The sequence below is a fragment of the Nerophis lumbriciformis genome, linkage group LG34, assembly GCF_033978685.3.
Source record: "Nerophis lumbriciformis linkage group LG34, RoL_Nlum_v2.1, whole genome shotgun sequence".
Taxonomy (NCBI): Eukaryota; Metazoa; Chordata; class Actinopteri; order Syngnathiformes; family Syngnathidae; genus Nerophis; species Nerophis lumbriciformis.
In genome coordinates, this window is record NC_084581.2 from 14,082,744 (window position 1) to 14,108,777 (window position 26,034).

The 26,034-nt window shown below is 40.2% G+C and overlaps 1 protein-coding gene across 14 annotated transcripts in view; it reads left to right on the plus strand.

Annotated features, from left to right (window-relative positions):
- The first annotated feature begins 14,032 nt into the window (after positions 1–14,032).
- The window catches only part of afdna (afadin, adherens junction formation factor a), a 112,414-nt gene continuing 100,412 nt past the window's right edge, over positions 14,033–26,034 (plus strand). For 8 of the 14 annotated variants that reach the window (XM_061929215.2, XM_061929222.2, XM_061929224.2 and 5 more), the window contains exon 1: positions 14,034–14,343. In XM_061929215.2, coding sequence (XP_061785199.1) covers positions 14,242–14,343 — 102 coding nt within the window. In that variant the 5' untranslated portion in view covers positions 14,034–14,241. Of the gene's footprint in view, positions 14,344–26,034 lie in introns of all 14 variants that reach the window. The other 6 variants (XM_061929219.2, XM_061929223.2, XM_061929225.2 and 3 more) reach the window with 2 other exon arrangements.

Sequence of the window (26,034 nt, forward strand, 5' to 3'; positions counted from 1 at the left end):
AATGCATACAAAAGACGACATTAAATGGTGTAGCAGGAAGAAGGAGGAGGAGGAGGAGGAAGAAGTTCAAATTAAGGACACGAGACTTTTTCTCACTTTGGGGGATTTGTCTTATCTTCTCGTTTCAAAGCATCCAAATAAAAGAACATCTTTGTGCAAACTCCAGGTGCCCTCGTCCAGACAAGCCGACTGACTTCTTTTACACTCATCTTCCTTCTTCTTTTTCTGCAGCTACAGTTTATACTGCAGTACACAACGTATGTGATATTTACTCCTGAGAACCAGCGTCCTCTGCAGTGGACATTGGTTATGGACCCTATAAGTAAATGTATCGACGGTGGCTCTAGCATGTTTTCATAGGACAGGACAGACTGAAGGGCTCATTAACATTTGAAGCTGGCACCGACGTCAATCAAGGACCTTTGCAGTGCGTTAAAAGGTCATCGAAGGCAGCGTACCATGACTGTATTGGTTTATCTGCTTTGACTCCATGCAACAAAATTATTATCACTGCTGCGCTTCATTTTACACTTAAGGATTTAGATGTGACTGAAAACATTGCATGGACACTATCATGATCTGGCAGCTGTGCTGCTGCCTGTCTGCTTTTTGTTGCAGTGCCTGGTTTCCGGGCACTACAGCAAAACCTGATACCTATTTCTATACCTGACCACCTGAGCTCTCCAGTCCATTCACAATTTGCCAATTGATTCCTAATGTTTAACCTTTCCAGTCGTGTTCATCTCCTTTGCTCTGGCTCCACACACACTCCTCGTTCATGAGGGTCTGTCCCAGTGTTGCCGTGTTGTGTTTAGTTGTTCCTCTCCACACCTTTTAATGTGCCACCTCTCTTTCTCCACACGTTTTGTGTGCGTCCTTAGTTGTTTTTTCTCCCTCCTTATTGAGTGTGCTTTTTATTTTTAGTCTTTCTCCTCTGCATTGGGGTGCTACTCCGACGAAGGCCGATCGTGACAGACACATAGTTTTTTCCATAGTTCACCAGCTTTGGTCAAAATTGTACTTGGGGCGGAATAGCTCGGTTGGTAGAGTGTCCGTGCCAGCAACTTAAGGGTTCCAAGTTCGATTCCCGCTTCCGCCATCCTAGTCAGTACCGTTGCGTCCTTGGGCAAGACACTTTACCCACCTGCTCCCAGTGGCACCCACACTGGTTTAAATGTAACTTAGATATTGGGTTTCACAATGTAAAGCGCTTTGAGTCACTAGAAAAAAGCGCTATATAAATATAATTCACTTCACTTCACTTCACACTACTCTTCACACAGCCTGCATTTCCATCATGCATCTCAATTAGACAGCTTATGTCTTCGGCTCGTATTTCTCACATTTCATACATGTCTTAACCCTTAGATGCACACATGGGATCAAAAATGACCCCACGGGTTATTATTCAAAATCATTAAAATGAAAATGGTTAATATATTCATATTCCAGGTATTCCTCATACAACATATGACATTTGTCTTTTTTATTATTTTTGAGGAATTGTAGTTTTTATATCCCAAACCCACTCTTCCACAAGTGGGGTCAAAAATGAACCCAAGCAGTTCCTATGGACTTTTCTATGAAGCTTTAATCCCAAAGCAACTTTGACTGTCCCACTTACACATCTGATGTCATTCCTCACATCTGATGCAACTTTAACTGTCAATACTGTCCCACTTACACATCTTGATGTCAATCAATCAATGTTTATTTATATAGCCCTAAATCACAAGTGTGTCAAAGGGCTGCACAAGCCACAACGACATCCTCGGTACAGAGCCCACATAAGGGCAAGGAAAAACTCACCCCAGTGGGACGTCGATGTGAATGACTATGAGAAACCTTGGAGAGGACCGCATATGTGGGTAACCCCCCCTCTAGGGGAGACCGAATGCAATGGATGTCGAGTGGGTCTGACATAATATTGTGGGAGTCCAGTCCATAGTGGATCCAACATAATAGTAAGAGTCCAGTCCATAGTGGGGCCAGCAGGACACCATTCCGAGCGGAGACGAGTCAGCAGCGCAGAGATGTTCCCAACCGATGCACAGGCGAGCGGTCCACCCCGGGTACCGACTCTGGACAGCCAGCACTTCATCCATGGCCACTGGACCTGTGCCCCCCCCCCCCCCCCTCACAAGGGAGAGGGGAGCAGAGGAGAAAAGAAAAGAAACGGCAGATCAACTGGTCTAAAAGGGGGGTCTATTTAAAGGCTAGAGTATACAAATGAGTTTTAAGATGGGACTTTAAGATGGGACAGTCTCGCCACCTAGGTCATTTTTACAATGCAACTTACATGCATTATCACCATGTATTTATTTTTTCATTTACATATTGATGCGTGATCAAATGTGTGATCAGATTTGTTTTTAGCAAACTGTATTGTATTTTGGTAAGCAACCCAGTAATGTGTTGAGCTAAGAGTAGCTTACAGTATTGTTAGATAGGACCTGACCTAGCTAACTCAAAAGTAGGCTAATGTTATATTTGCAACATTTTTTATATGATTTATAGTTTTCTGTGCATTTCAAACATTGTCCTTTGTTTTTAATCTAAAGTAACATGGCTGCTCGGGGGCCACCTAAGGTTCCTGTGAACCTCGCCCGACAAATGATCCAAGACGGATGGGATGAAGAGCCCATCGGAGGCAGTGACTCAGAATCTTGACATCTCAGATGTAGAGGACCCAGACAATTGAACACCCACCCCCTCCTCCCCACCCACCCACCCACTGAACGAGGCCAGTCAGACACAGATGAGGCCTCTGAAGAAGAAATTGATGTTATGTCCGCAAGGGCTCTTACTGGGCTGTGTTACCTCCAAGCCAGGCTAAAACACAGAGCCACAATTTTTTTAAGTAGCCGGCCAGGGACTGCGCCTGGGTTTAGTCTGTCTCCCCAATAAATTAATGAAAGTTGTTCATGCCTGATAATATAATAGAAGAGGTTCTGACATACACAAATACCTTCTTACATATATTTTGCTCCAGGGTAGTGAGGCTACTGAAATCAGATCTGTAAGTGGGACAGTCAAGAAATGCTTTGAATTAAAAAAAAATGCATAGAAGATTCCAGGAAAACTGCTTGGACACATATTTGACCCAACTTCTGGAAGAGGGCGTAGTGATACAAAAACTTGGCCTTGAAACTGGTTATTTTTTATGGTTTCCCAATAAAATCAAGTATTGGTTTAGTGTTTAGTGTTGTGCTTTTTGCTAACTCAGTTTTGTCCTAAACACTCAATATAAGCTACAATATAGTATCTGTAATACGTGAAGGAGTGTGCATGTGACATAAATACTATTGTCCATTTCAGAGCTAAAGTTAGTCAATCACACACGCGACCGTATTTTACAATCTCATTCTGGATGAAGCTAGTCTGACTGATACAGATATAATGTTTGTGTGTGCGTGTGTGTGTAAGTCCGCGTGCGTGTGTGTGTGTGCACGCGTGTGTGTCAGCCGCCACCACTCAGCACCAGTCCATTAAGTCAGCCTTTGTCACCCGCAGACAGTGAGCCAACCACACACAAAAACTCCCATTGAACACATTGTGCCAAAGCATAGCGTCAACACCCACCCACACATACACACACACACACACGCAAACGTGCACACACACACACACATACAAATACACACAAAGACTTCTAAAGACTACTATCACACCACCACCTTATCACAAACCTGCAGCCACAACATATGAATTCAACATAAACACTACAATTCAAAATAAAACATCCCCCTTGATGCTTCATTGGGTACATCCTCTAATACAATCCAATGCAAAAACTCAGTTTTTTGAAAATATTTATATTAGGTCAATCACACTTTCCAAACCTAACGAATATAACACACAGCCCTTTGTGTCTTGCCACTACTTTGCATGTTCTTACAGCGGTGAGAGGCATTAACACCATCAACTTAATGAGGCGGGATGAATTGCAGCAAGATAAAACAAAGATGGCTGCTGTTCAATTGCTGGTTTAACAGCATGGATGTTTGTTGCACCACTGTACTTTACCATAGTCACAATACCAGTGGCGGGCCGTGCGTTTCCCACCTAGGCCTTCAGGGATGTCCGACTTCAAAGATTATCTCTCAAAGTACCATAATTGATGTCACCACATGACCATTGCTGGAGAAATACTATACAGGAACACATATACGCCCCAAAGTGGCATTGAAACACATCAACAGTGTACAAAACGGGTTATTTTCTGGAGCATTTAAAAATCTATTAAAATGCATCAGCAATTAAAACATATCTTATGTGGTACTGTCATAATTAAAATTGCAAAAAATTAAATATTTGAACTCCCACTCGCCGTATAAGCCAGTGGTACCCCTCGTCGTCAGCTTATTCGAGTGGAAATGGCGAGCATTTCATCGCCAGAACAGCTGAGCTAGCTTCCGGGGTTCTTGAAAATGGCCTTGCAAATATATATCTGCCACCTAATCAAGGTTTTGTTCTCCTTCTCTGCTTCTCCCGGTCTGGCTACCGCGGAACACTTCCCGCTTCCTGCTAAATTGAAACTTGTGATTGGATACTCACTTTGGAATGACAAGTGAGTATACAATCACAGTCTCGTTAACATCAGGCTACTTAGATAGGCTACTGTCAACAACTTGTGATCTGATTGGCTATTGCAACTGTCTCTCATCTCTATGTGTTCTCAAATTCACCCGCTAACGGTCCCGATGAGTATCCAATCACAGAACGCGTAAACGTCACGTTCAACGTGAGGCCATCTCGAAGGCCTTAGTGTACTGACAACAACGCGTGATCTGATTGGCTATCACAACTGTCTATCACCTGTATGTCCCCGATCACTTACAGTGCACGTTCACCCACATTGTTGATTCTGAAGGCCTCTGACAGATTTGGTACAGCATGGCAACATAAGCTTGCTGAATTCTGATTGGATACGAACGAAAACTAAAAACAACAGCACTGGAACGAGCATAATATGACATGAAGAGAACATGAATACTTTTAGATATTTAGGGAAAGTAAATTTAAAAATAATTGTATCTTTAATTATGATCATGATTTCTGGTTATGTTAGGCCAGCAGAGAAGGCCTTGTTGGCCCTGACGACACACCACTGCACAATACTGTGGTATTAGGCCACAATACTACAATTCTGAGGGGTTTATGAATTGTATTATGAACACAGTGAACTTGTTCAAGGCCAAAAAGACTTTAGCAGAGACCGAACGGGTTTCAGGTGAAAGAGTGTGTTGTCATTTGTTTGCTCCCTCGTTGTGTGGCTAACAGCAGCTTTCACACCACAGATGTTTCCTCTCGCTGTGTACTGTCAGACATTAAAGTTCTGGGAATTTTGAAAGGCGTACAGATTGATAACATAATCTTGTGTTCATGCAGAGAGGACGTGCTGTTACTGTAACAGACCATCACATGGTAGCTTTCGGTTGTGTTCGGCTTTTTTGTCATATTTGAAATATTAAAAAAATGTTTGTTCAAACCAAATAGTGATAATATCGATACCAAGGGTGGTCTCAGTCGTTACATTTTTAGTGCGGCCTTTTAGAGTGACTAGCCAGTGGAAACTGTTTCATCTCTGCTTTGGAGTCCTAACCCGGCCTAACAAATGCATTTATATTAGTGTTAAATGTGGTTTAAATTCCCTTTTAACCACCAACAACCGGTCAAGCTCAGGTGACTTCATTACATGTTTTACAAGGTAACAGGACTGTGCTGAGATTTAAACCCCCAGTTGTTAAAATATAATCTAATATTCAGAAAAATGATTTAGTAAACTTACTTTTGGCCTGCAAAGGATCTGAAGAATGTAACTTCCTGCATGTGATTTGTTTAGTATTCCACACTTTTAGAGGGAGGTAATGTGATGGGGTAACACAGGGTTCAGCAACTCAAAAAGTTGAAAAGCCATATTGGACCAAAAATACAAAAAAAAAATCTGTCTGGAGCCGCAAACAATTAAAAGCCTTCTATAAATGATATAATGAAGTCAACATATGAAGTAAGTGTCTCTATTAGCTATATTAGCCTACTATCAAAATGACTATGTCTCTATTAGCTATATTAGCCTACTATCAAAATGACTATGTATCGCAGGCTGACACAAATCTTTGTTGACAGAAATGTTGAAATGTAATATTTATTCTACCCATTTTTACAACATTGGAAAACATTAGTAAAACGCTGGCTTCTCAGGGGGTGAGATAACTCCTCTAAATGACTGGCTTGGAATGGCCAAAGGTATAGATGTGTGTCCAAGTTAAAGGAAATGGCCGGCTGTCTTCTTTGAATGGATTTATAACTATGCATCTATGCAAGCTGGGTTACGTTTGGCAATCTTACATACAGATAATATGTAATGAGAAATGCAGATATAAATGAAATACACAGAGGACATAAGTAAAGGTAATTAAATGAGTTTGAATACACCTACAAGTGAGACATAATAATGCAATACGTACATAAAGCTAGCCCAAATAGCATGTTAGCATTGATTAGCTTGCAGTCATGCACTGATCAAATATGCTTGTTAAGCACTCCATACAAGTCAATAACATCCACAAAGCTCACCTTTGTGCATTCACACACAGCATAAAAATATTGGTGGACAAAATGAGACAAAGAATGAGTGGCATAAAATAAGTCTTTCTCTGGCATCGTTGAAGAAAGTTATACTTGTAAACAAACTATGGTGAGATAAAGGACCACCAACATTAGTAGGAAAACACGGCGCTGGCCAAATACTCTCATCATGAGAATCATGTTTAATATAAAGAGTGAACTTTCTAACAATTAGGGAGGTTTGTGTCATGTTGTCCTCCTACAGAAACCGTACAAAAAACATATTTGTCTATTTTCATACATTTTTGAAAAAGCTCCAGGGAGCCACTAGGGCGGCGCTAAAGAGCCGCAGGTTGCAGACCTCCGGGGTAACAGGACTGAGTAAAAACCTAAGGATATGACTAAAGTGTGAAGCTGAGATAGGCTCCAGCGCCCCCCGTGACCCCAAAAGGGACAAGCGGTAGAAAATGGATGGATGGATGGAACTTCAAGTATAGTTGGGAGAAGAAATAAACATACATATCACATTTCTGAAGGATTTAAATGATTATTTCATGGTACAGTATTATTTTAGGAAGTGTGAAGAGGCAACAAATGCATTTATATTAGTGTTCAAGGAGGTTTAAACTCCTATTTTACATTGCATGTATTAAACATGCAATCAGGTTAATGTGCAGGACACTTCTTTAAGAAATATTTTACAAATCATTTTCATAGTGAATTTATACATTTTGTTTCCTGAGAATCAGTGGAATGGTCCTGATAACAATAGTTGCCTTCCCCACGTACAGAAAAATGTTATAGCTGTAGTTATTTGCGCTTGTCATCTCAATTCAGATGTTCCAGAGTATAAATATTTTATCAAATCATCCCTCTTATCTTTACTCAACTGTGACGTGTTGCGTCACGCTTGAGCTTTACTTGACTGATGAAAAAGTAAGATCTTCCTCCTGGAGTCAGCCATCATGAGTGGGCGGAGGATTATGGCGGCTGGCTGCTGGTTCAGAGTGAAATCTGCCTGAATCTAAAATTAGAAAGAGCAGCTTTGCTTCTGTGTTTGACGTTTTTGGTGACTCACAATTCTGACCCGGAATTTCACATTTTATCTTAAATAAAGTCTTTGCATCATTGTTAAAGCCTCATTTCATTTTCTCTTTTTTTTGTCTGTATCCATCCTAATGTTCGCAAGCTGCAAACACAATAATGATGATTTCCATTAAAAACTATGTAGAAAACGAATAAAGTGTGCAATTAAAAACACTTCTATGGTCTTTGGAATGTTTTCTTGTTGTCATATTTAGTTCTCTAAAGCAGGTGCTGAATGTCACACAACATTGCCAGCTCCAATAATTCAAGTCTCTCGAGCTTTCCCCTCCTTGTTTCTGTGTTTACACTGCAGTATATGGACACATTTGCTTGAAAATATCTTCTTTTTCTGTTAGAAATCCTGCATGTATAATGAAAAAAAACATAACAGGGGCGCAGGAGCGTTCAAAAATAGTAAATTATTGGGCCATGGCACATTTTAAATTATAATTAAACACGTTGAAAACATTAAAACCAGGACCAAAAGGCATAATGAAGAAGGGTGTCCAAGGTTCGGCCCACTAGTTATCTTTTTCAACCCTTAGCTTGTTTTTATTGTACAGCATCAAATGCTAAAATTAAATTCAAGCAAGCAAAAATGCATAATGTAACAAGAAAAGTTTAAAGGTGATACTACTGTAATAAAACTAATCAAAATACACTACGTTGACATCTTTAAATATGCTTTTTGCGTATCTGCATGTATTGTCTTCTGGCGTGTTAAAAACATTGACAAATATTAAAACGGCCCCAAAATTATTTTGCCCATGAATCCGGCTAACTTCTTTTTACACTTCTGTAAATAATGTGCAAATAACGAGATAAAATTAGTTTTCTTTGTGTTTTTAAAATATATTCATGCATCTTAATGATTAGGGCTATGAATTTTTGGGTACCACACGATTCTACTCGATTCAAATCTCGGGGGTAACGATTCAATTCAGAATCGATTTTCGATTCAAAACAGTTCTCGATGCAAAATCTGTACTTGTTTTAATAACATTGGATGCCAATTCTATGATTAACTAAATTCCTCCAAAAAATAGATGAACAGCTCTGACCAATTTCTGTATTACTTATAAGAAAACTGTTTTTGTTTAATAAAATGCTTCCCAAACATTTTAAAGTAAATCTATGCGGCAAATATGGGCAACTGCATCAACAATATGATTTGCCTCACTGGCTGGACAGGACAGAATGAAATAAATTAATAAATAATAATAACACTACGGTAATAAAAAATTTTAAAAAAGGTTTTGATTTTTTTTAATCGATTAAGAATCGTTACAAATAAGAATTGCGATTAATCTAAAAATCACATTTTTGGACACTCCGATTAATGATAATATTGTACCTTCGCGAAGAGTAGTTCCTGGTTCCCAGCATGCTTTGCAGCACTGCTTTGTAAATAGTTGTTAATATTAGATGTTTATTGTTACCAGTGGCGGGCCGTGTGGTTTCTCCCCGAGGCCGTCACCTCTCAAAATACCGTAATTTATGTCACTATGCATGGACACGGCTGGAGATACTATACAGAAACACACTTGCACACTACTGTGCATCAAATCCCCTCAACAGTGTATAAAACGGTCTATTTTATATCTTACGTGGTACTCCATCCATCCATTTTCGCAGGGCCAACACAGATAGACAGACAACATTCACACTCACATTCACACATTAGGGCCAATTTAGTGTTGCCAATCAACCTATCCCCAGGTGCATGTCTTTGGAGGTGGGAGGAAGTCAGAGTACCCGGAGGGAACCCACACAGTTACGGGGAGAACATGAAAACTCCACACAGAAAGATCCCGAGCGCAGGATCGAACCCAGGACCTTTTATTGTGAGGCAGACGTACTAACCCCTCTCCCACCGTGCTGCCCTTACGTGGTACTGTCAAAATTAAAAGAATTGTATTAAACAAATGAAACATGAAAAAATAAAGAAATAAAATATTTTAACTCACAATTTGTAGGACCCATCCGACGCCTTATAAGCCAGTGGTACCCCTCGTAGTCGGATGATTCGTGTGAAAGTGGGGGGCAAACCATTTCACCGCGGTGTTGTGCCAAAATGTGATTGCCTGCCAAAAATGGATTTCCTTCGCGGGTGCGCGCACAGCTCGCTAAACCTGCATTGCTTGGCTTTGTCTGTGCACAGTGTATTACTAGGTGTAAGACAAACACTTTATCTTCGTGGTTATTGTACCGGTGAGTTTTCTGTGGCTTTCTATGGCTCGTATGGCTCTGATGCCACCTCCTGTTTTCGCAACTTGTGATTGGATACTCACTTGGGACTCCCAAGTGAGCAGGGGCGCCGAAAAGGGGTGGTAAAGGAGACGGATTCTAGGGGCCCATGATGGAGGGGGGCCCAGAGAGGCCCCTAATGATGATGAAATTATAGTACAGAAAAAATAATGACACTGTGTTGGGGGCCCTGTAAAGATTCTTTTCATGGGTCCCAAAATCCCTAGCGGCGCCCCTGCAAGTGAGTATCCAATCACAGGACTCGTAAATGTCAGGGCCAGGTAGAAGGCCTTACTGACAACAACACGTGGTCTGATTGGCTATCGCTATCGACTGTATGTCCATGTTCTCTTACAGTGCACATATGCCCGCATTGTTGATTCTGAACGCCCGGGGCCGATTTCGGACAGCATGGCAACATAAGCTAGCTGAATTCTGATTGGATAAAAACTCTAACCTAAAAACAACAGCACTGGAAGAAGCATAATATGACATGAAGAAAATATGAATACTTTAAGATATTTAGGGAAAGTAAATCAAAAATTACTTTTATCTTTAGTTATGATCATGATTTATAGTTATGTTCGGCCAGTAGAGAAGGTCTTGCTGGCCCTGACGGTCCACCACTGAGTGTTACGTAGTTTATCGTTTATTAATTCTCCCTTAGTGGTAGTAGTAATTACCCGGTGATTTTTTTGCACACTGTTAAAAAAGTCAGGAGATTTTAAGGTAAAATATTGGCAACTAAGTCACCCGAATTTTACTGCAAAAATAACAGTTATACCGTATTTCCAATAATAGGAATATACTGTAAAAACGCTGACTGTAGATTTTCTGGCATAAAATAAAAATAGCCGCTCGGTCAACAGAATTTCACCGTAAAAATATAAGTAGTGCCGTTTTTCTATTTACAGTAATGCATTGTAAAAACAACGACTGCAGATTTTACGGCAAAAAACTGGCTGCTCTGTCGCCAGAATTTTAACGTAAAAATAAAAGTGATACTGTTTTTCTATTTCCAATAATGCACTACGAAAACAACAACTGTAGATTCAGCAAAGTCACTATAATTGTACCGTACAAATACAAGTGATACTGTTCGTCCATTTACAGTAATGCACTGTTAAAACAACATCAGTATATTTTACGGTAAAACAAAACTTGGCAGCTCATTTGCCAGAATTGTACTGTAAAAATAAAAGTTTGTCATTTTTCCTTTCTGTAAAACCCTCCACTGTAAAACCACTGTAAAACCAATGGCCGTAGATTTTATAGTGAACGAACTTGCAGCTCAGTTGCCAGAATTTTACTGTAAAAATTAATGTGGTGCCCTTTTTCCAGTTACAGTAATGCACTGTAAAAACAACAACAGTCAATTTTATAGTAAACAAAACTGGTATTTCAGTCGCAAAATTTTTACTGTGAAAATAAAAGTGGCACTATTTTTCCATTTACCATTTCCATTGTTTAATGCGCTTGAAAACATCAACCATAGATTGTATAGTAAAAAAAAACCTTGACAGCTTAGTTGCCAGAATTTGACTGTAAAAATAAAAGTGCTATCTTTTTTTCTATTTACAGTAAATCTGTGTAGAAGAAACAAACACTGTAAATGTTACGGTATACCGTAGGCGTGGGAGTGATGATTATGCCTCCCAAAAATAGTTGCGTTGAGTCAAGTGGACAATCAACTGCTTCCCCACATTGGATGAAGCAAATTCCTTTGAACTTGCTGATTGTTTATGTATTGAGGGTGAGTGTGTGGTTGACATCTTGTGTGAGTCACGAATGACAACACAACTGACTTGACACAAAAACACGGGACAACCAAAAAATAACTTGTGCTTTAAAAGCACTGAAAACGTCATTGGGTTTGCCACAGGAGTGGTCAATTGATGTGAATTTTTGCGGAACTTCTAGGATTTTAGCAGAAGTTCCAAACCACAACAGGAAACCAACATGGGCAGATAGCGCCACCACTTCCTGTGTGATGTCACAGAGTGTACGCACTGATTTTGTGTGTGTAAGTGTGTGTGTGTGTGCGTGTGTGTGTGTGTGTGTGTGTGTGTGTGTGTGTGTGTGTGTGTGTGTGTGTGTGTGTGTGTGCGTGTGTGTGTGTGTGTGCGCGCATGTACAAAAACACTTAGTTCGTGGTGTTTTGTTTTGTGCTGGCTGGTAACAGGAGGTATGTTCATTACACTGCGATAAACAGATGCTGTCACATCATCTGCTTTCATCTTGTGTGAACACAAACACACACACACACACACACACACACACCCACACACACACACACACACACACACACACACACACACGCACCCAGAACCACACACCACACACAACAATCACAAGTTGATGTTTTTATCCACTATCAATTATTACGTCTTCCACTTTGACCACAGCAAAGCTTGTCTTATCATGTTTTCACCCTCCATGGGATAAGGTGCTAATGCAGCGTTAGTGCTTATCTTTTTTCTGCAGCGCAGGAGAAGAGTTTGCACATATTTCTTATAAACATTGAAGATGGAAACAGAGCAAAGCGCTTCTTTGTTTCGCTTTTGATAACAAAAAGCCACGAGAAAGATACTGCTTTTCTTTTGTTTTTTAAACAAACTTCAGTGTAATCAGTTAAAGTATTGTGATTTAACACAGTGTTTATTAAAACACAACAGTACTCTAATATAACGTTTCACACCCTGTTATTAAAGTAAGATATATATTTAACTTATTTTTAGACAGCACAGATTATTGGTAATTATTTAAAAAGAATCATAACTGAAATAGAAATTTAGACTCAAAGCAGATAACGACTTGACACATTTTCCCGGGTGCGGCACCGCTGCTGCCCACTGCTCCCCTCACCTCCCAGCGGGTGAACAAGGGGATGGGTCAAATGCAGAGGACATATTTCACCACACCTAGTGTGTGTGTGACAATTATTGGTATTTTAACTTTAACTTAACTTAACTTAATTTGCCACTTGTTTGATTGGCAACACTAAATTGGCCCTAGTGTGTGAATGTGAGTGTGGATGTTGTCTGTCTATCTGTGTTGGCCCTGTGATGAGGTGGCGACTTCTCCAGGGTGAACCCCGCCTTCCGCCCGAATGCAGCTGAGATAGGCTTCAGCACCCCCCGCGACCCCAAAAGGGACAATCGGTAGAAAATGGATGGATGGATGTGAGGGGCTCGCTCGTAACTGCCCCGAATGCTGCTTTCAAGAATACTGGAAAGTCACAGAGAAAACCCACTTGACGCTTCGCTCAAATGTAAACAAATAAAGATGGCTGACGCCCACAATAAGTTGGCATTTGTAAATTTTGACAACAATCATGTGACTTGTCTGTTTATGGGAAGACACCAAATAAATGTTTTATTTTAGTACTTTATAAATGTTTGAGGCTGTGTTTGAAAGTGTTTCAATTTGTTTTTAATGCTCACATAATTTGTAATTATTTAGACAATTTTATAACTGAGATAAAATTATAGCTATAGCTAGCTAGCACAACCCAGATGAAAACCGTGCCACTTATTGCTAAGCAGAGTTCACAGGGGCTCCGGTGTTACTGCCCCAAATGCTGCGTTCAAGAATACTGGGAAGTTTCAAGTCAGGGCCATCACACTTGACGCTTATAAGAAAATATGGCCGACTACAACAATAGACTAGAAGTAGCGTGTAAACATCATGTAATGTATAATGCATATGTTCCTTGACTGCACTAGAGTATATGTAGAATATATTTATATTATTTATATATTATACATATAATATATTATATTATTTATTATTATTACTGTCTATTGTGAGCGAACTGTGGTGCTGAATTTCCCCCAGGGATCAATAAAGTACTTTCTATTTTATTCTATCTATTCTATTCTAAAATGTATGTTTGTTGATGACGAGTAATTTAGCAGTCCATTGCTTCGCATCAAATGAGAAATACCAAATAGAACGTACACAGCGCCACCTAATTGTATATCATGCAGGTACACCTAATGAAGTGGCCGTAAAAAAATATCTTAAAAGTGGTGTCGCGGGTGTTCGCGAGCGACGATGATGTCACCGAGCAGCAGCTTTCGGACTGTAATGGGTTAACACCAGTGGCATGCACGCTCACATGCATCGGGAGCGCGCCCATGCTCACCGGGCTGGCCAAGCTCGAAGCGAACACACGCACACACACACACACACACACACACACTCTGAAGAGAACACTCTCGGACTTCCAAGCGATAAAAAACGTCTGGAGTGTCTTTCCCTCCCGTGGAATAACCCTTTTTTTTCTTTTAACGGAGCACTTCAGGCGGACTGTGAGGGTCAGCAAGGCGGTCCACCATGACGGGAAACAGGGAGGAGGAGAGGAGGAAACTGGCCGACATCATCAACCACTGGAACGCCAACCGGCTCGACCTGTTCGAGATCAGCCGGCCCACAGAGGTAGGCGACCGGCCCGGGGTAGCAGGATAGGCCGCGGTGCATTGGGCCCTTTCCTGGTTGTTGGAGGCAAACGTAAAGCTTCCACTGACCCTACCCCAGAAATAAACACGCTTCGGCAATGCCTAGTGTATGATGTGGTGGGCGGCGTGGTTTAGTTGGTGTGTTCCGTGGGAAGTCCCGCAAGTTCCACGCTTGGCGAGAACGTACGCCAGACCCCGTAGGAAAAGCTGGGCATTTTAGTGTCGTGTTTGGGACTTACCAAACAACGCAATTTGTGGTACATTTAGAATTTAAACGACAAATGTAACCGCCGTTTGTCGCTAGATCGTGGTTTAAATATGTGGAATAACTTATAAGAGATTTGATGTAGCAAGTTAGCAGCTACTAATTGCTAGCGGTCCTGGAGGTGAAGAGAGACTAATAACACCCACCCCGAAATCAACAATTATTACAAGTTGACAATATTTCGGAAAGATCCCTGGCGCTATCGTGCTAAGGGAGCTGGCCGAATGCGAAGTGAATACCGGCCTCGTCTCTAAGGTCTTCAGGTGTCTTGCAGGACGTTATTGCAACCGTTTTGTGCTACGCAGTTTTTTGGAAAGTGGCACATTTTTGAACGCAGTCTGGTATGTTATCTCCCCATCGAGGTAGCAGCTAGCTAGCTGGCTAGCGCGGCGGTTAGCAAGCCAGCGTTTTTAACCGCAATGTGATACTGAAATATTCATGATGCACATAACCAGACACATTAAGGGGCGTATTGAATAACACCGCGATGAATACAATTATTAATATTGCTGGAAATGTTCAGCTGAGCTATAACAGTAGTATAGCGGCCAGTCTGCAGCGACGAGCCTTATGTATTAGCCAAGATGAGCAGAATGTAAATGTTCATACTTTAGGTTAGGTTGTATTTTTTCTAAGCTAAGTGGTAGATCACTAGCTGTGTTGTCCTGCGTTGTCTTTAAAACACAAGTTAGCGTGTTGGTATCTGTATGATGGACTACTGCTGCCAACTGCAACATATTCAGCAGTGGTGTAATTAAATAAGCTGTGACACGACGGGATACAAACAAACAAGTCCATGCATACTTCTATGAGTGAGCCATGGTCTCTGCTGCTGGTTGTGTTCCTTAATAAGTTGGTCAATATCCTCTCGAACCTGGTCCATCATGGCTGACTAGTTTTGATTGTGTCAGCTGTCATGTTTTTAGGCGGGGAACTTACCCCCCACCCCTGTCTTCTTGTTCTTGTATAAGGGGGTAAGGAGGGGTCACAGGGTCCCCTCCTCTCCCCTTGAGCCGATTAATTAATCGGGATTGAAGCTGGCCGGCCGTTGGCCAGAGTTGCGTACGACCAGTGCGCACAACCTCACCATCCTGTGAGGAATGATTAACTGACACACCGTGCAAGTCCTCAAGGCCTCTTAAGTCCTTCTGACTGTACGTAGACTTGAAACTACAGTAGGTTACCCCACCAGTGCTTCATTCAATACACGCAGATGCTTGACACCCCGCTGCCATGCCACATGCCACACCCTCCCCATATGTCAGCTGGTTGAGCCCCCCGGCTTGCTGCACAAGTGGCCGTCACGCCCATAAAGAATTCTGCTATGACATACCAAAACTCTTGCAGGACGCTCGTGGACAACCTCCACTTTGTTTTTTTTTAGAAACGAATATACCCGTAATGTGAAGACACATTTTTGTGTTGAAAACATAACAATCTGGACTGTGACGTGTTGGTACATAGCTGCATAGGTTCTTTTTGAAGGACTATGGTTTAAGGCTGGGTGATATGGCCTTTTATTAATATCTCTATATTTTTAGGCCATGTCACCATACACGATATATATCTCGATATTTTGCCTTAGACTTGATGCATATAATCACACCAGTATGATGATTCTATGTGTCTACATTAAAACATTCTTGTTCATACTGCATTAATATATGCTCATTTTAAACTTTCATGCAGAGAGGGAAATTACATCTAAGTCAATTTACCAAAACTGTATTTATTAAACAGTTATTAAGCAGTGGCACAAACATTCATATAATTTCAAAACAGAAAGTGCAAGATCGTCAGAGACATTTTAAATCAAGCTGTTAGTGCACTTTTGTGCACGATGTCACCAAGATGACATATTAAACCAACACTAAATTAAACTGCACTTTTTGTACAGAACGCCACTACAATAGTTAAAAACAAATAAAGTGCACTTTTGTGCATGATGTCATAAGATATTTCAATAACTGTCAAATATAAATTAGCTGCATAATAGGAAATCAAATAGTGTATGTCCTTCGCTATGTGGTAGGTTACTGCGGACGTTATCTCCTTCTGTTGTTGGCAATTTTTTTTTCATACGGTGTTGATGTGGAAATGGAAGATGCCAGGCTCAATTGGGTCAGTGCTGGTTGCTTGGGCATTTTGTTGGCTGTGGCACCGGCCGGAGATGTTGACATGCAGAGTTTCAAGCACTCTTCATTCTCTAGCGGGTGACATTTCAAATTCTTTTTGTAGCAAAGCTTTTGCCGCATACTTTACTTACTACGGTTGTCTGTTCAACATCTTTCCGCTTGAAGCCAAACCACCGCCAGACGATGGACCCCGTGCTGTTTTTCTTGGGAATTAATTATTCTTTGGCACCTTCTTTCTCTCGTATTACCACTCGCACGGCTCCGCTTGCACCACCTGCCACTGCTAACCTTACCTATGCCGCTACCTCTCTGCTCGGCGAGGGCGTATGACGTTGCACGCGTTGTTTTATGTCTCTGTGAGAAGGAGAGACAAGAAAGAGTGGCAAAATCCTGTAGTGTAATGCCCGCAGCTAAAAGCAACTGCGTGAGAACGTATATTCGAATACTCACGATATAGTCATTTTCTATAGTCCTTACCCCCTTATACAAGAACAAGAAGACAGAGGGAAGGAGGGGTAAGCTACCCGCCTAAAAACATGACAGCTGACACAATCAAAACTAGTCAGCCATGATGGACCAGGTTCGAAAGTATATTAACACAGAGACAAACCCGTGATATATCGAGTATATTCGATATATCGCCCAGCCCCACTATGGTTATCATTCCACATCACTTTGCTGTCACTTCTACACTTCTGTGGTGTCAGTGAGATTCTCTCGAGGTTAGCCAAAGTCTCACAGGATGACGCATGATGAACTTTCTTTGAGGCTGAAATTGTCTCGCTGTAAATTATTCTCACATTTCATAATTGGGGATATTTAAAAAAAAAAAAAAAAAAAGGTTTCTGAGAGGTGAGATCATTCGGGTGATTAGATTAGCGATGGATGGCTGATTTAGTCTAATTAATTCTTTCAAATTTTGCACTCCGGCAAACAGAACGAGTCCTGCTGTGGGACTTATGGCGCATTATAAACATAGCAGGTGCTCATGTATGTAAACTCTAACTGTGGGGGACTCACTGGTGCTATGCTAGACACTTTATTAGGTACACAGGCACAATCTAAACCAGGGGTTCTTTTACACTACAGAGGTGCCCACACAAATATTAACACTGAATTAGTAATCGTACTCTTGATTTTAGTGGTATTGCAAGGCTGTACGCTTTGCTTTTTAACTAATAGCACTAGTGCTACTAAATTACAATTTCATTATTTACACTCAAGCATATGTGCCCTCATACATATAAAACAATGCCATTATAAGGCCTACTGCAAGGCTCAATTAAACACAGAGAACATCCCTAAACTGTGCTAGCACTGTTGCTAACACGAGTGTAGGGCTGGGCGATATGGACCAAAACTCATATCCCGATACAGTTTGGCCCATAAATTAACCCATGAATGGAAATATCCGTTGACGTAACTAAATATCTCTACTGTGCCTTGATTTTAAAATTTCGGGACTGATGGGGATCTGAAATACACAAAAACGGGTCCCAACAAGTAAGAAAAGATTACGTTGAATGTGCGCTGCTCAGGACAACTCCATAGCTGTCATATGCACATTTCTACATGCTCCCCCGACATTCGGGCTTTGATTTTAACAATATAAAAAAGATTGAGGCAATGTCACAAAATTATTTTTTTCAGCAATGCATTTAATGCTTCCTATATCAAATTAATATTGTGAAGGCACATATTAATTTGTGAGGACATGTATTAATTTATCAAGGCAATCATTTCGCCACTTGTTGCTGTCAAAACGTGTTCTTGTGACTCCTTTCACACGTAAATGTAACCTGTATAAACTGTAGCAACTGTATAAACACATTTTGTTATAAGTTACAATTTGTCTACATTGGGGTAGTGAGTGACCTACCTCTTCTAAAGTTTTCCGTATCATTTTAGCAACTATCTTTTCAAACAGGGTGCAGTCAGTCAGTTTTGGCCACGCACATGTACCTTCTTCTTCACTGACTTCCTGACACGACCATTCCTTTTTTTTATTTCGCCTGTCTTCAGTTCTCAGAGACACGGCAATGACAGGTTGACAATCGCTCTGCTTTGCTCAAAACACAAGAAATAAGCACCTCCTACTGACTTATGATTAGTCGGACACGCCCAGCTCAAGCACATGGCTGTTTTCAAAAATAATTTGCATATGTATAAGGGGGCGTGGGCTGGGTGTGCCAAACCACACATGCATCTGCGGTGGATTCCAACTAGATTGCGATGTAACAAAGAAATGTGTTTGGATTTGTGCGTGCAAAAACTTTAATACATCTGAATTTTTACTTGCATACGCCATTTTCTGGATTTGATCGTAAAGCCACGCAACTGTTGGTACATGAGGCTCCATTAAGCTAATTATCAGAACGTCTACAAACTCTTTTTCCAAAAAGCGAGTAGCAAATCTAGAGAGGATATTTTTGGGGATTAAACAGTCTCCCAAAAGGGTCCGAGGTCTCCTGTGCAAAAATATAGACGCTAGTGTTCAAGTTAAAGAACACGGCAGTTTGTCTTATATTTGGTTGATTTATTAAGATGAAGATGTTACAGCATTGGATAACGTTATATATAGGTTTCACGTTTGTGTCTTATAGCGCAGAATTGCGGTGTGTTTAAAAGGGAAGTGCACTTTTTGGGGGGAATTTTAAACATTGACAATCATGAAATACATGACAGAGGATCTATTTTTTTAATGCATTCTAACTCGTAAATAATAATGGGAGGTCCTCTATTCCGCCCATAAAACCCAATAAATGACCATCCAAAAGCGCCAAAAATAATCCATTTACATTTCGTGACTTGAATATTAACCAAGTATTAGTAATATTGTTATTATAAGTGCTAACGCAGACAAACTATTTATAGCGGTGCCGTGATCACTAGCGTGTGTGCTTATGTTTACATCATCGGGTCGTCAGCTGTTTCCTTGCTTCCCTGCCTGTGGCAGTGTCTTGTAGATCATAAATCATGCCTCTCACCTGGACAATAGAAGGATGAGGACGTAATCCGACATGTTGGTATACTTTGACAGTCAATTTACACCCGGAAAATGGCGGGAACGCCACGAAAAGACGCTTGTTTCCACCCCCCATTTCTTCGTGATTATTGTGAGTCATTTTTCATCTATAACGCAATTAGTAAGTAGTAATCAGTGATGTTGTTGGAAAAAAAAGCAAAAATAGTGATGCGTTTTTGAAATTAATACTCAAAATACGTAAATATTAAATTTTATTATAAATATGCCTGTTACTACATTACATATATACTTACATCATGTATATAAAACCTTGATAGAGGTGTTTTGATGTTTTTTAAGGGCTTTTATAGGCATAATAGAGCGACTCCCATTGGCTCCATTGTAAGCGGACTTTTGATCAAATTTATCAAAAGTTTGCATAAAAAAAGTAAAACATGTGTTCTTGTCTTACATACAAAATTCCCCAAAAAGTGCAGTTCCCCTTTAAGGACTGCTGAAAAAAGTGCAGCATCTTAAAGTGAAACTGCATTTTTTTTGGAATGTTGTTGATCATTCACAATCATTATGAAAGACAAGAACACACCGGTCTTTCTTTTTTTTTTGCATTCTAATTTGTAATATTCGGCAAGTACAATATGGCTAACAATGCAGCCAATGTGGGTATTCTATTGCGCCCATAAAGCCCTTTATAAAAACATCCAAAAAACTCCAACCATACTCCATTTACATGTCGTGATCTGCAAAATAATCAAGTACCGTATTTTTCGGATTATAAATCACAGTTTTTTTCATAGTTTGGTCGGGAGTGCGATTTATACTCTGGAGCGACTTATGTGTGATATTATTAACACATTACCGTAAAATATAGCGACGTACCGATAGAAGAGGAAGCGGCGCATTGTCTACCTTTGGAGTTGGCAGAGTTGTTTAGAAGCGACACTGAGGAAGAAGATTTCATTGGATTTAGCGATTAGGAGTGACAGATTGTTTGGTAAACGTATAACATGTTCTATATGTTATAGTTATTTGAATGACTCTTACCATAATATGTTACGTTAACATATCAGTCACGTTCTCAGTTGGTTATTTATGTGTCATATAACGTACACTTATTCAGCCTGTTGTTCACTATTCTTTATTTATTTTAAATTGCCTTTTAAATGTCTATTCTTGGTGTTGGATTTTATCAAATAAATTTCCCCAAAAAGTGCGACTTATACTCTAGTGCGACTTATATACTGTATGTTTTTTTCCTTCTTTATTATGCATTTTCGGCCGGAGCGACTTATAATCCGAAAAATGCGGTAATAGCGATATTGTTATTATAAGCGCTAACCCTGACAAATTTCTTTTAGCGTTGCCGTGAATACAGAGAGCTAACTGGCTTGCACAGCTATAGATATATGGAGCCTATCCCAGCTGCACTGGGTCGGAAGGCAGGATACACCCTGGACAAGTCGCCACCTCATCGCAGGGCCAACACAGATTGACAACATTCACACTCACATTAAAAAAATTATGGCAATAATATTGTTTATCAGCAATGATTTTGTAGGTCAATACACTGCATCGTCGAGCAAAATTTATCATCGGCCCAGGCCTACCACTGCTACAAATGTATCGTCTCGTAGTAAACAATGATCACTGGGTTATAGTGCTGTGCAATATAACAATATATTGTACTATGACATAAACATGTCTACTATAGGTTTGGCAATATGGCTTAAATCTTTATTGTGATATGTATTGCAGACTACTGCGATAACAATATATATCATGATTAGGTGTGTAACGGTTTTGTAGCTACCGTGGTACTTCAGTCTCAAACTCTTCACAATAATGCGTGACGGTATCAAACAAAAACTTGGGTGTGTAGTTTTTTTCTGGTGCTTTAGCGTTGGCCAGGTCTCAAAATAAACTACTTCTCCCAGGATCTTCTGTGCAGCGCGGGACAGGCAAGGAGGGGGCATGGAATGCCGTAAGCAGGAAGTGAGGTGTGTTTGTAGTAGATGAGAAGAATTGTTGTTGTCGGAGATTTTAATCACCACAAAAACTGCACATTGCGGTAAATGCGAGTAAACTGAAAAACTTCTTGATAAGTCCTCATCCATCCAATTTCCAACACTTGTCTTTCTCTATGTCGCGGGGGGCTGCGACCTATGTGCTCAAGTGGAAGGCAGCACCCTGCACAAGTTGCCACCTCAACCGTCACCCAGAAAATATATTTAAAGCCAGTAAAGCCAAACATCAGTTTTGGAGGTAATTACATTATTAAGAGTTAAATTGTTGGTTTATTTTTTTGTGAAAAAGCATATTCCAGACTGATATACACTTGTCCTGTTGTATTATTTTCTCAAAACTAATCCACTTGTTAATTTACTGTTAGTATCTGGTAACTTTCCCCTGTAAGATGGTTCTGTCTACATTTCTGTTAAAATGTAATAATAAGCACATACTTTACATTAGTTTTGGGCGATACTACAAATTTGGGAATCGATCCAATACAGAGTAGTTAAAGTGGTCCTATTATGCAAAACCACCTTTTTTTACCTGATGGTACCTACTTATGTGTATTTGGGATCTGCATAAGTCCCGAAAATGTCAAATCCAATTGTGTAGGCCTTGCAGAGATATTTTTACAACAAGCTTTCTTCATACTTCCTCCAAACGGTACGTTTGGAATTTTGTTCAAGTGTGACGTCAGCGAATTGTCCACATCCTTCCGTGAGTCGGTTGTGCTACAACATCATGTCGACGATGAAACCCAAGTACTATTTATGGCAATGAGGAGACAATGAAACGGTAAGTAATAACAGTAGGTTAGAAATGTGTGAATGATACATTAGCAATGTTAGTTTGCGCTGTTGTGTAGCTAGTGAAGCCTTCTCATGCAAGACAATAGCATCACCGTCCTCCGACAAAATAAAGAATGATTTTCCTGTAAAAATACTTTTAATTGGGTTAGTGTCCACTGTGTTTGGCATTCGATGGGTAAATTATACAGTCCTGTATTATGTTTGTGATGTAGCTCGTATCTTAGTTTATAGCCTTGAACCTCCTTTGTTTACAACTCAAAGCAACCGTGCAGCAGAGGTTTTTTTTTTACACAATATAGAATACTAAAGCCTTTTATTATCAATATACACATGTATACGTCCAGGGTCTAGCACAGGGATGTCAAACTCATTTTAGCTCAGAGGCCGCATGCAGGAAAATCTATTCCCACGTGGGCCTGGCGGGTAAAATCATGGCATAACATCTTTTTAGTACGACAACTTCAGATTTTTTTTTTGTTTTACTTCGACCCAAAATAGAAAAAGCACATTCGGAAAATGTACATATCACAATTAATCCTCTTGACAAAACACATTTAGTTAGTTGAAATTGCTGAGGAAAAAATTGGTGCAGTTTCAAAAACAAAATTAATTTAGACTTGATCTCAGTGTATCTACAAAGCAATTAAACTTTAAGTCACAGTCCATCGAGGATTGAACAAAAAACAACATTAAGCATAAATAAAAGTCTTCTTTGTATCAACTACCTCATTTGTCATTTCCACATATGAATCCTGTGTTAACTCAACAAACCATACAAACTGAGGTAGAAACTATTCAAGAGAGTTGAGTTACTTCCTGCCTTCTAGGCATCACTGTGTATTAACAGAAAAATAAAAGCAATGTGCAATGTGTGAACAATTTCAACAAACCAAAAATAAAAACTTAAAAGACTGTCTGTATTGCAGTAAATCACACACTGTTCACTTTCTTAAAATGTGCACAGAAGACAATAATTTTCACATAACTATGTAAAGGTGCAGTCTCTCATGCAGCATTTTAAGAGGGGTTACCAATTGTTTATTTTACTCCTGTTTTTTTACGTTGGGTCGACGAGGAGGAGTCACAGCCCCGCTTTACCGTGTACCTCTTGCTTGGTATACTTGCTCTCCCCGGTATAAACTATTTGCTTGCCTAACAGAATTGCCATTGCAACATCCAGTGGACACATTTAGAACAGCAGTTTCTTTCATTTAAAAATGCAGCTCAATTTTACACTTAGCAAACAAATCTCGCAGGCCGGATTGGACCTGATCAGGCATGCGGGCCGCATGTTTGACCTCCCTGGTCTAGCATTAGAAAGTTACAGACTCGGTAGAAATTTAACCTGAGCCAGCCTATAGTTCCAACCTGTATGTCAGCCAGGCTTCGTTCCTCTCCCTTGTCCGCCAGCATCACCTCTTTCTTTAGTGCGGGCAACAAAAAACTAATTGAGCCGCTGATCTCGCTATATCATCTGGGATGTTGCCTTGTGGTGAAAGCCGCTCAAAACAGATGGCTGGTGACGGTCATCGATGTCCTAAGTGCACAATAAAAGCAAGAAAGCTAAATAAGTACAAAACATTTCTGCCGGATGGGGGTGAATGCACACCTTCAACACATCCACAAGTCTGTGTCCTAACCGTTAAGACGGCCATGTGAATTAAAAGTTACCGGTAAAAATGTCAGCTGTCTCTGTGCTATATAGAAAATGACTATATCGTGATATTGGAGTATACTTTCTCACGCAGTTGCTTTTAGCTGCTGGCATTACACTACAGGCTCTCCTCGTGCTTTCCTGTCTCTCCTTCTCACAGACAGCAAGCGCACCTTCTTACACACGTCACTTACTGTCACGTCATACTGTACGTCACATACGTATACGCCCTCTCCCAGCAGAGAGGTAGCAGCATGGCTAACGTTAGCTGTGATGCTAGCGCAGCCGTGCGAGTGGTAATACGAATGAAGGAAGAATGAATTAATTCCCCCAAAAAACAACATCTATCGTCGGTGGTTTGGCTTCAAGTGGGAATATGTCGAACAGACAACCGTAATTTGTCAAGTGTGGAGCAAAAGCGTTGCTATAAAAAGTAGCATTACTGCTAATATGTAGCATCATTTGAAAAGTCCCCTGCTAGAGAATGAAGAGTGTTTGAAACTCTGCACGTCAACATCTCCATTCGGTGCCACACGCCCACACCATCAAAATGCAGAGGCAAACATTTGCAGATCAACACCGTATGAAAAAAATTATGATTTTTTTAGTTGTGATTTCCTTCTCTGCATGAAAGTTTAAAAGTAGCATATATTAATGCAATATGAAGAAGAATGTTTTAATGTAGACACATATAATCATCATACTGCTGTGATTATATGCATCAAGTGTTCATTCAAGGCTAAAGCAAAATATCGAGATATATATCGTGTATCGCGATATGGCCTAAAAATATTGAGATATTAGAAAAAGGCCATATCGCCCAGCCCTACATAGATATATACATATATATATATACATATATATATATACTAGGGGTGTAACGGTACGTGTATTTGTATTTAACCGTTTTGGTACGGGGGTTTCGGTTCGGTTCGGAGGTGTACCGAACGAGTTTCCACACGGACATATTAAGTATCGTGTATCCTGATATGGCCTTAAAATATTGCGATATTTAAAAAAGGCCATATCGTCCTGCCCTAGTCCAATGATGCCATTTCTGTTTGTCATGTATAATTTTGTCTATTTTGTGTCTATCCTTGAATAAACAGGTCAGTTTCTTGTTACCAACCATTGTGTATTATTCAAACTCACCTAATTCAGCTGGGTAGTTGTTATCAAGAGTACTAAAACCCTTTTCAACATGACTCTGACAACTAAGTAGGCTAAATAACTTTAAACTTTAATACATGCTCGGATAGGCCAGTATCGGTATCAGATCAGAAGTGCAAAAACAACATCGGTATCGGATCGGAAGTGCAAAAACCTGGATCGGGACATCCCTAATATATATAATATATATATATAATAATAATATAATATATATATAATATATATATAATAATAATAATAATAATATAAATATATATATATAAATATATATATATATATATCACAAGACTACTTCATCTCTACAGGCCTGTTTCATGAGGGGGTTCCCTCAATCATCAGGAGAAAATCTCCTGATGATTAATGCGTTAATATAGCGTGGCATGGAGTCGATGAGTTTCTGGCACTGCTCAGGTGTTATGAGAGCCCAGGTTGCTCTGATAGTGGCCTTCAACTCTTCTGCGTTTTTGGGTCTGGCATTCTGCATCTTCCTTTTCACAATAGCCCACAGATTTTCTATGGGGCTAAGGTCAGGGGAGTTGGCGGGCCAATTTAGAACAGAAATACCATGGTCCGTAAACCAGGCACGGGTAGATTTTGCGCTGTGTGCAGGCGCCAAGTCCTGTTGGAACTTGAAATCTCCATCTC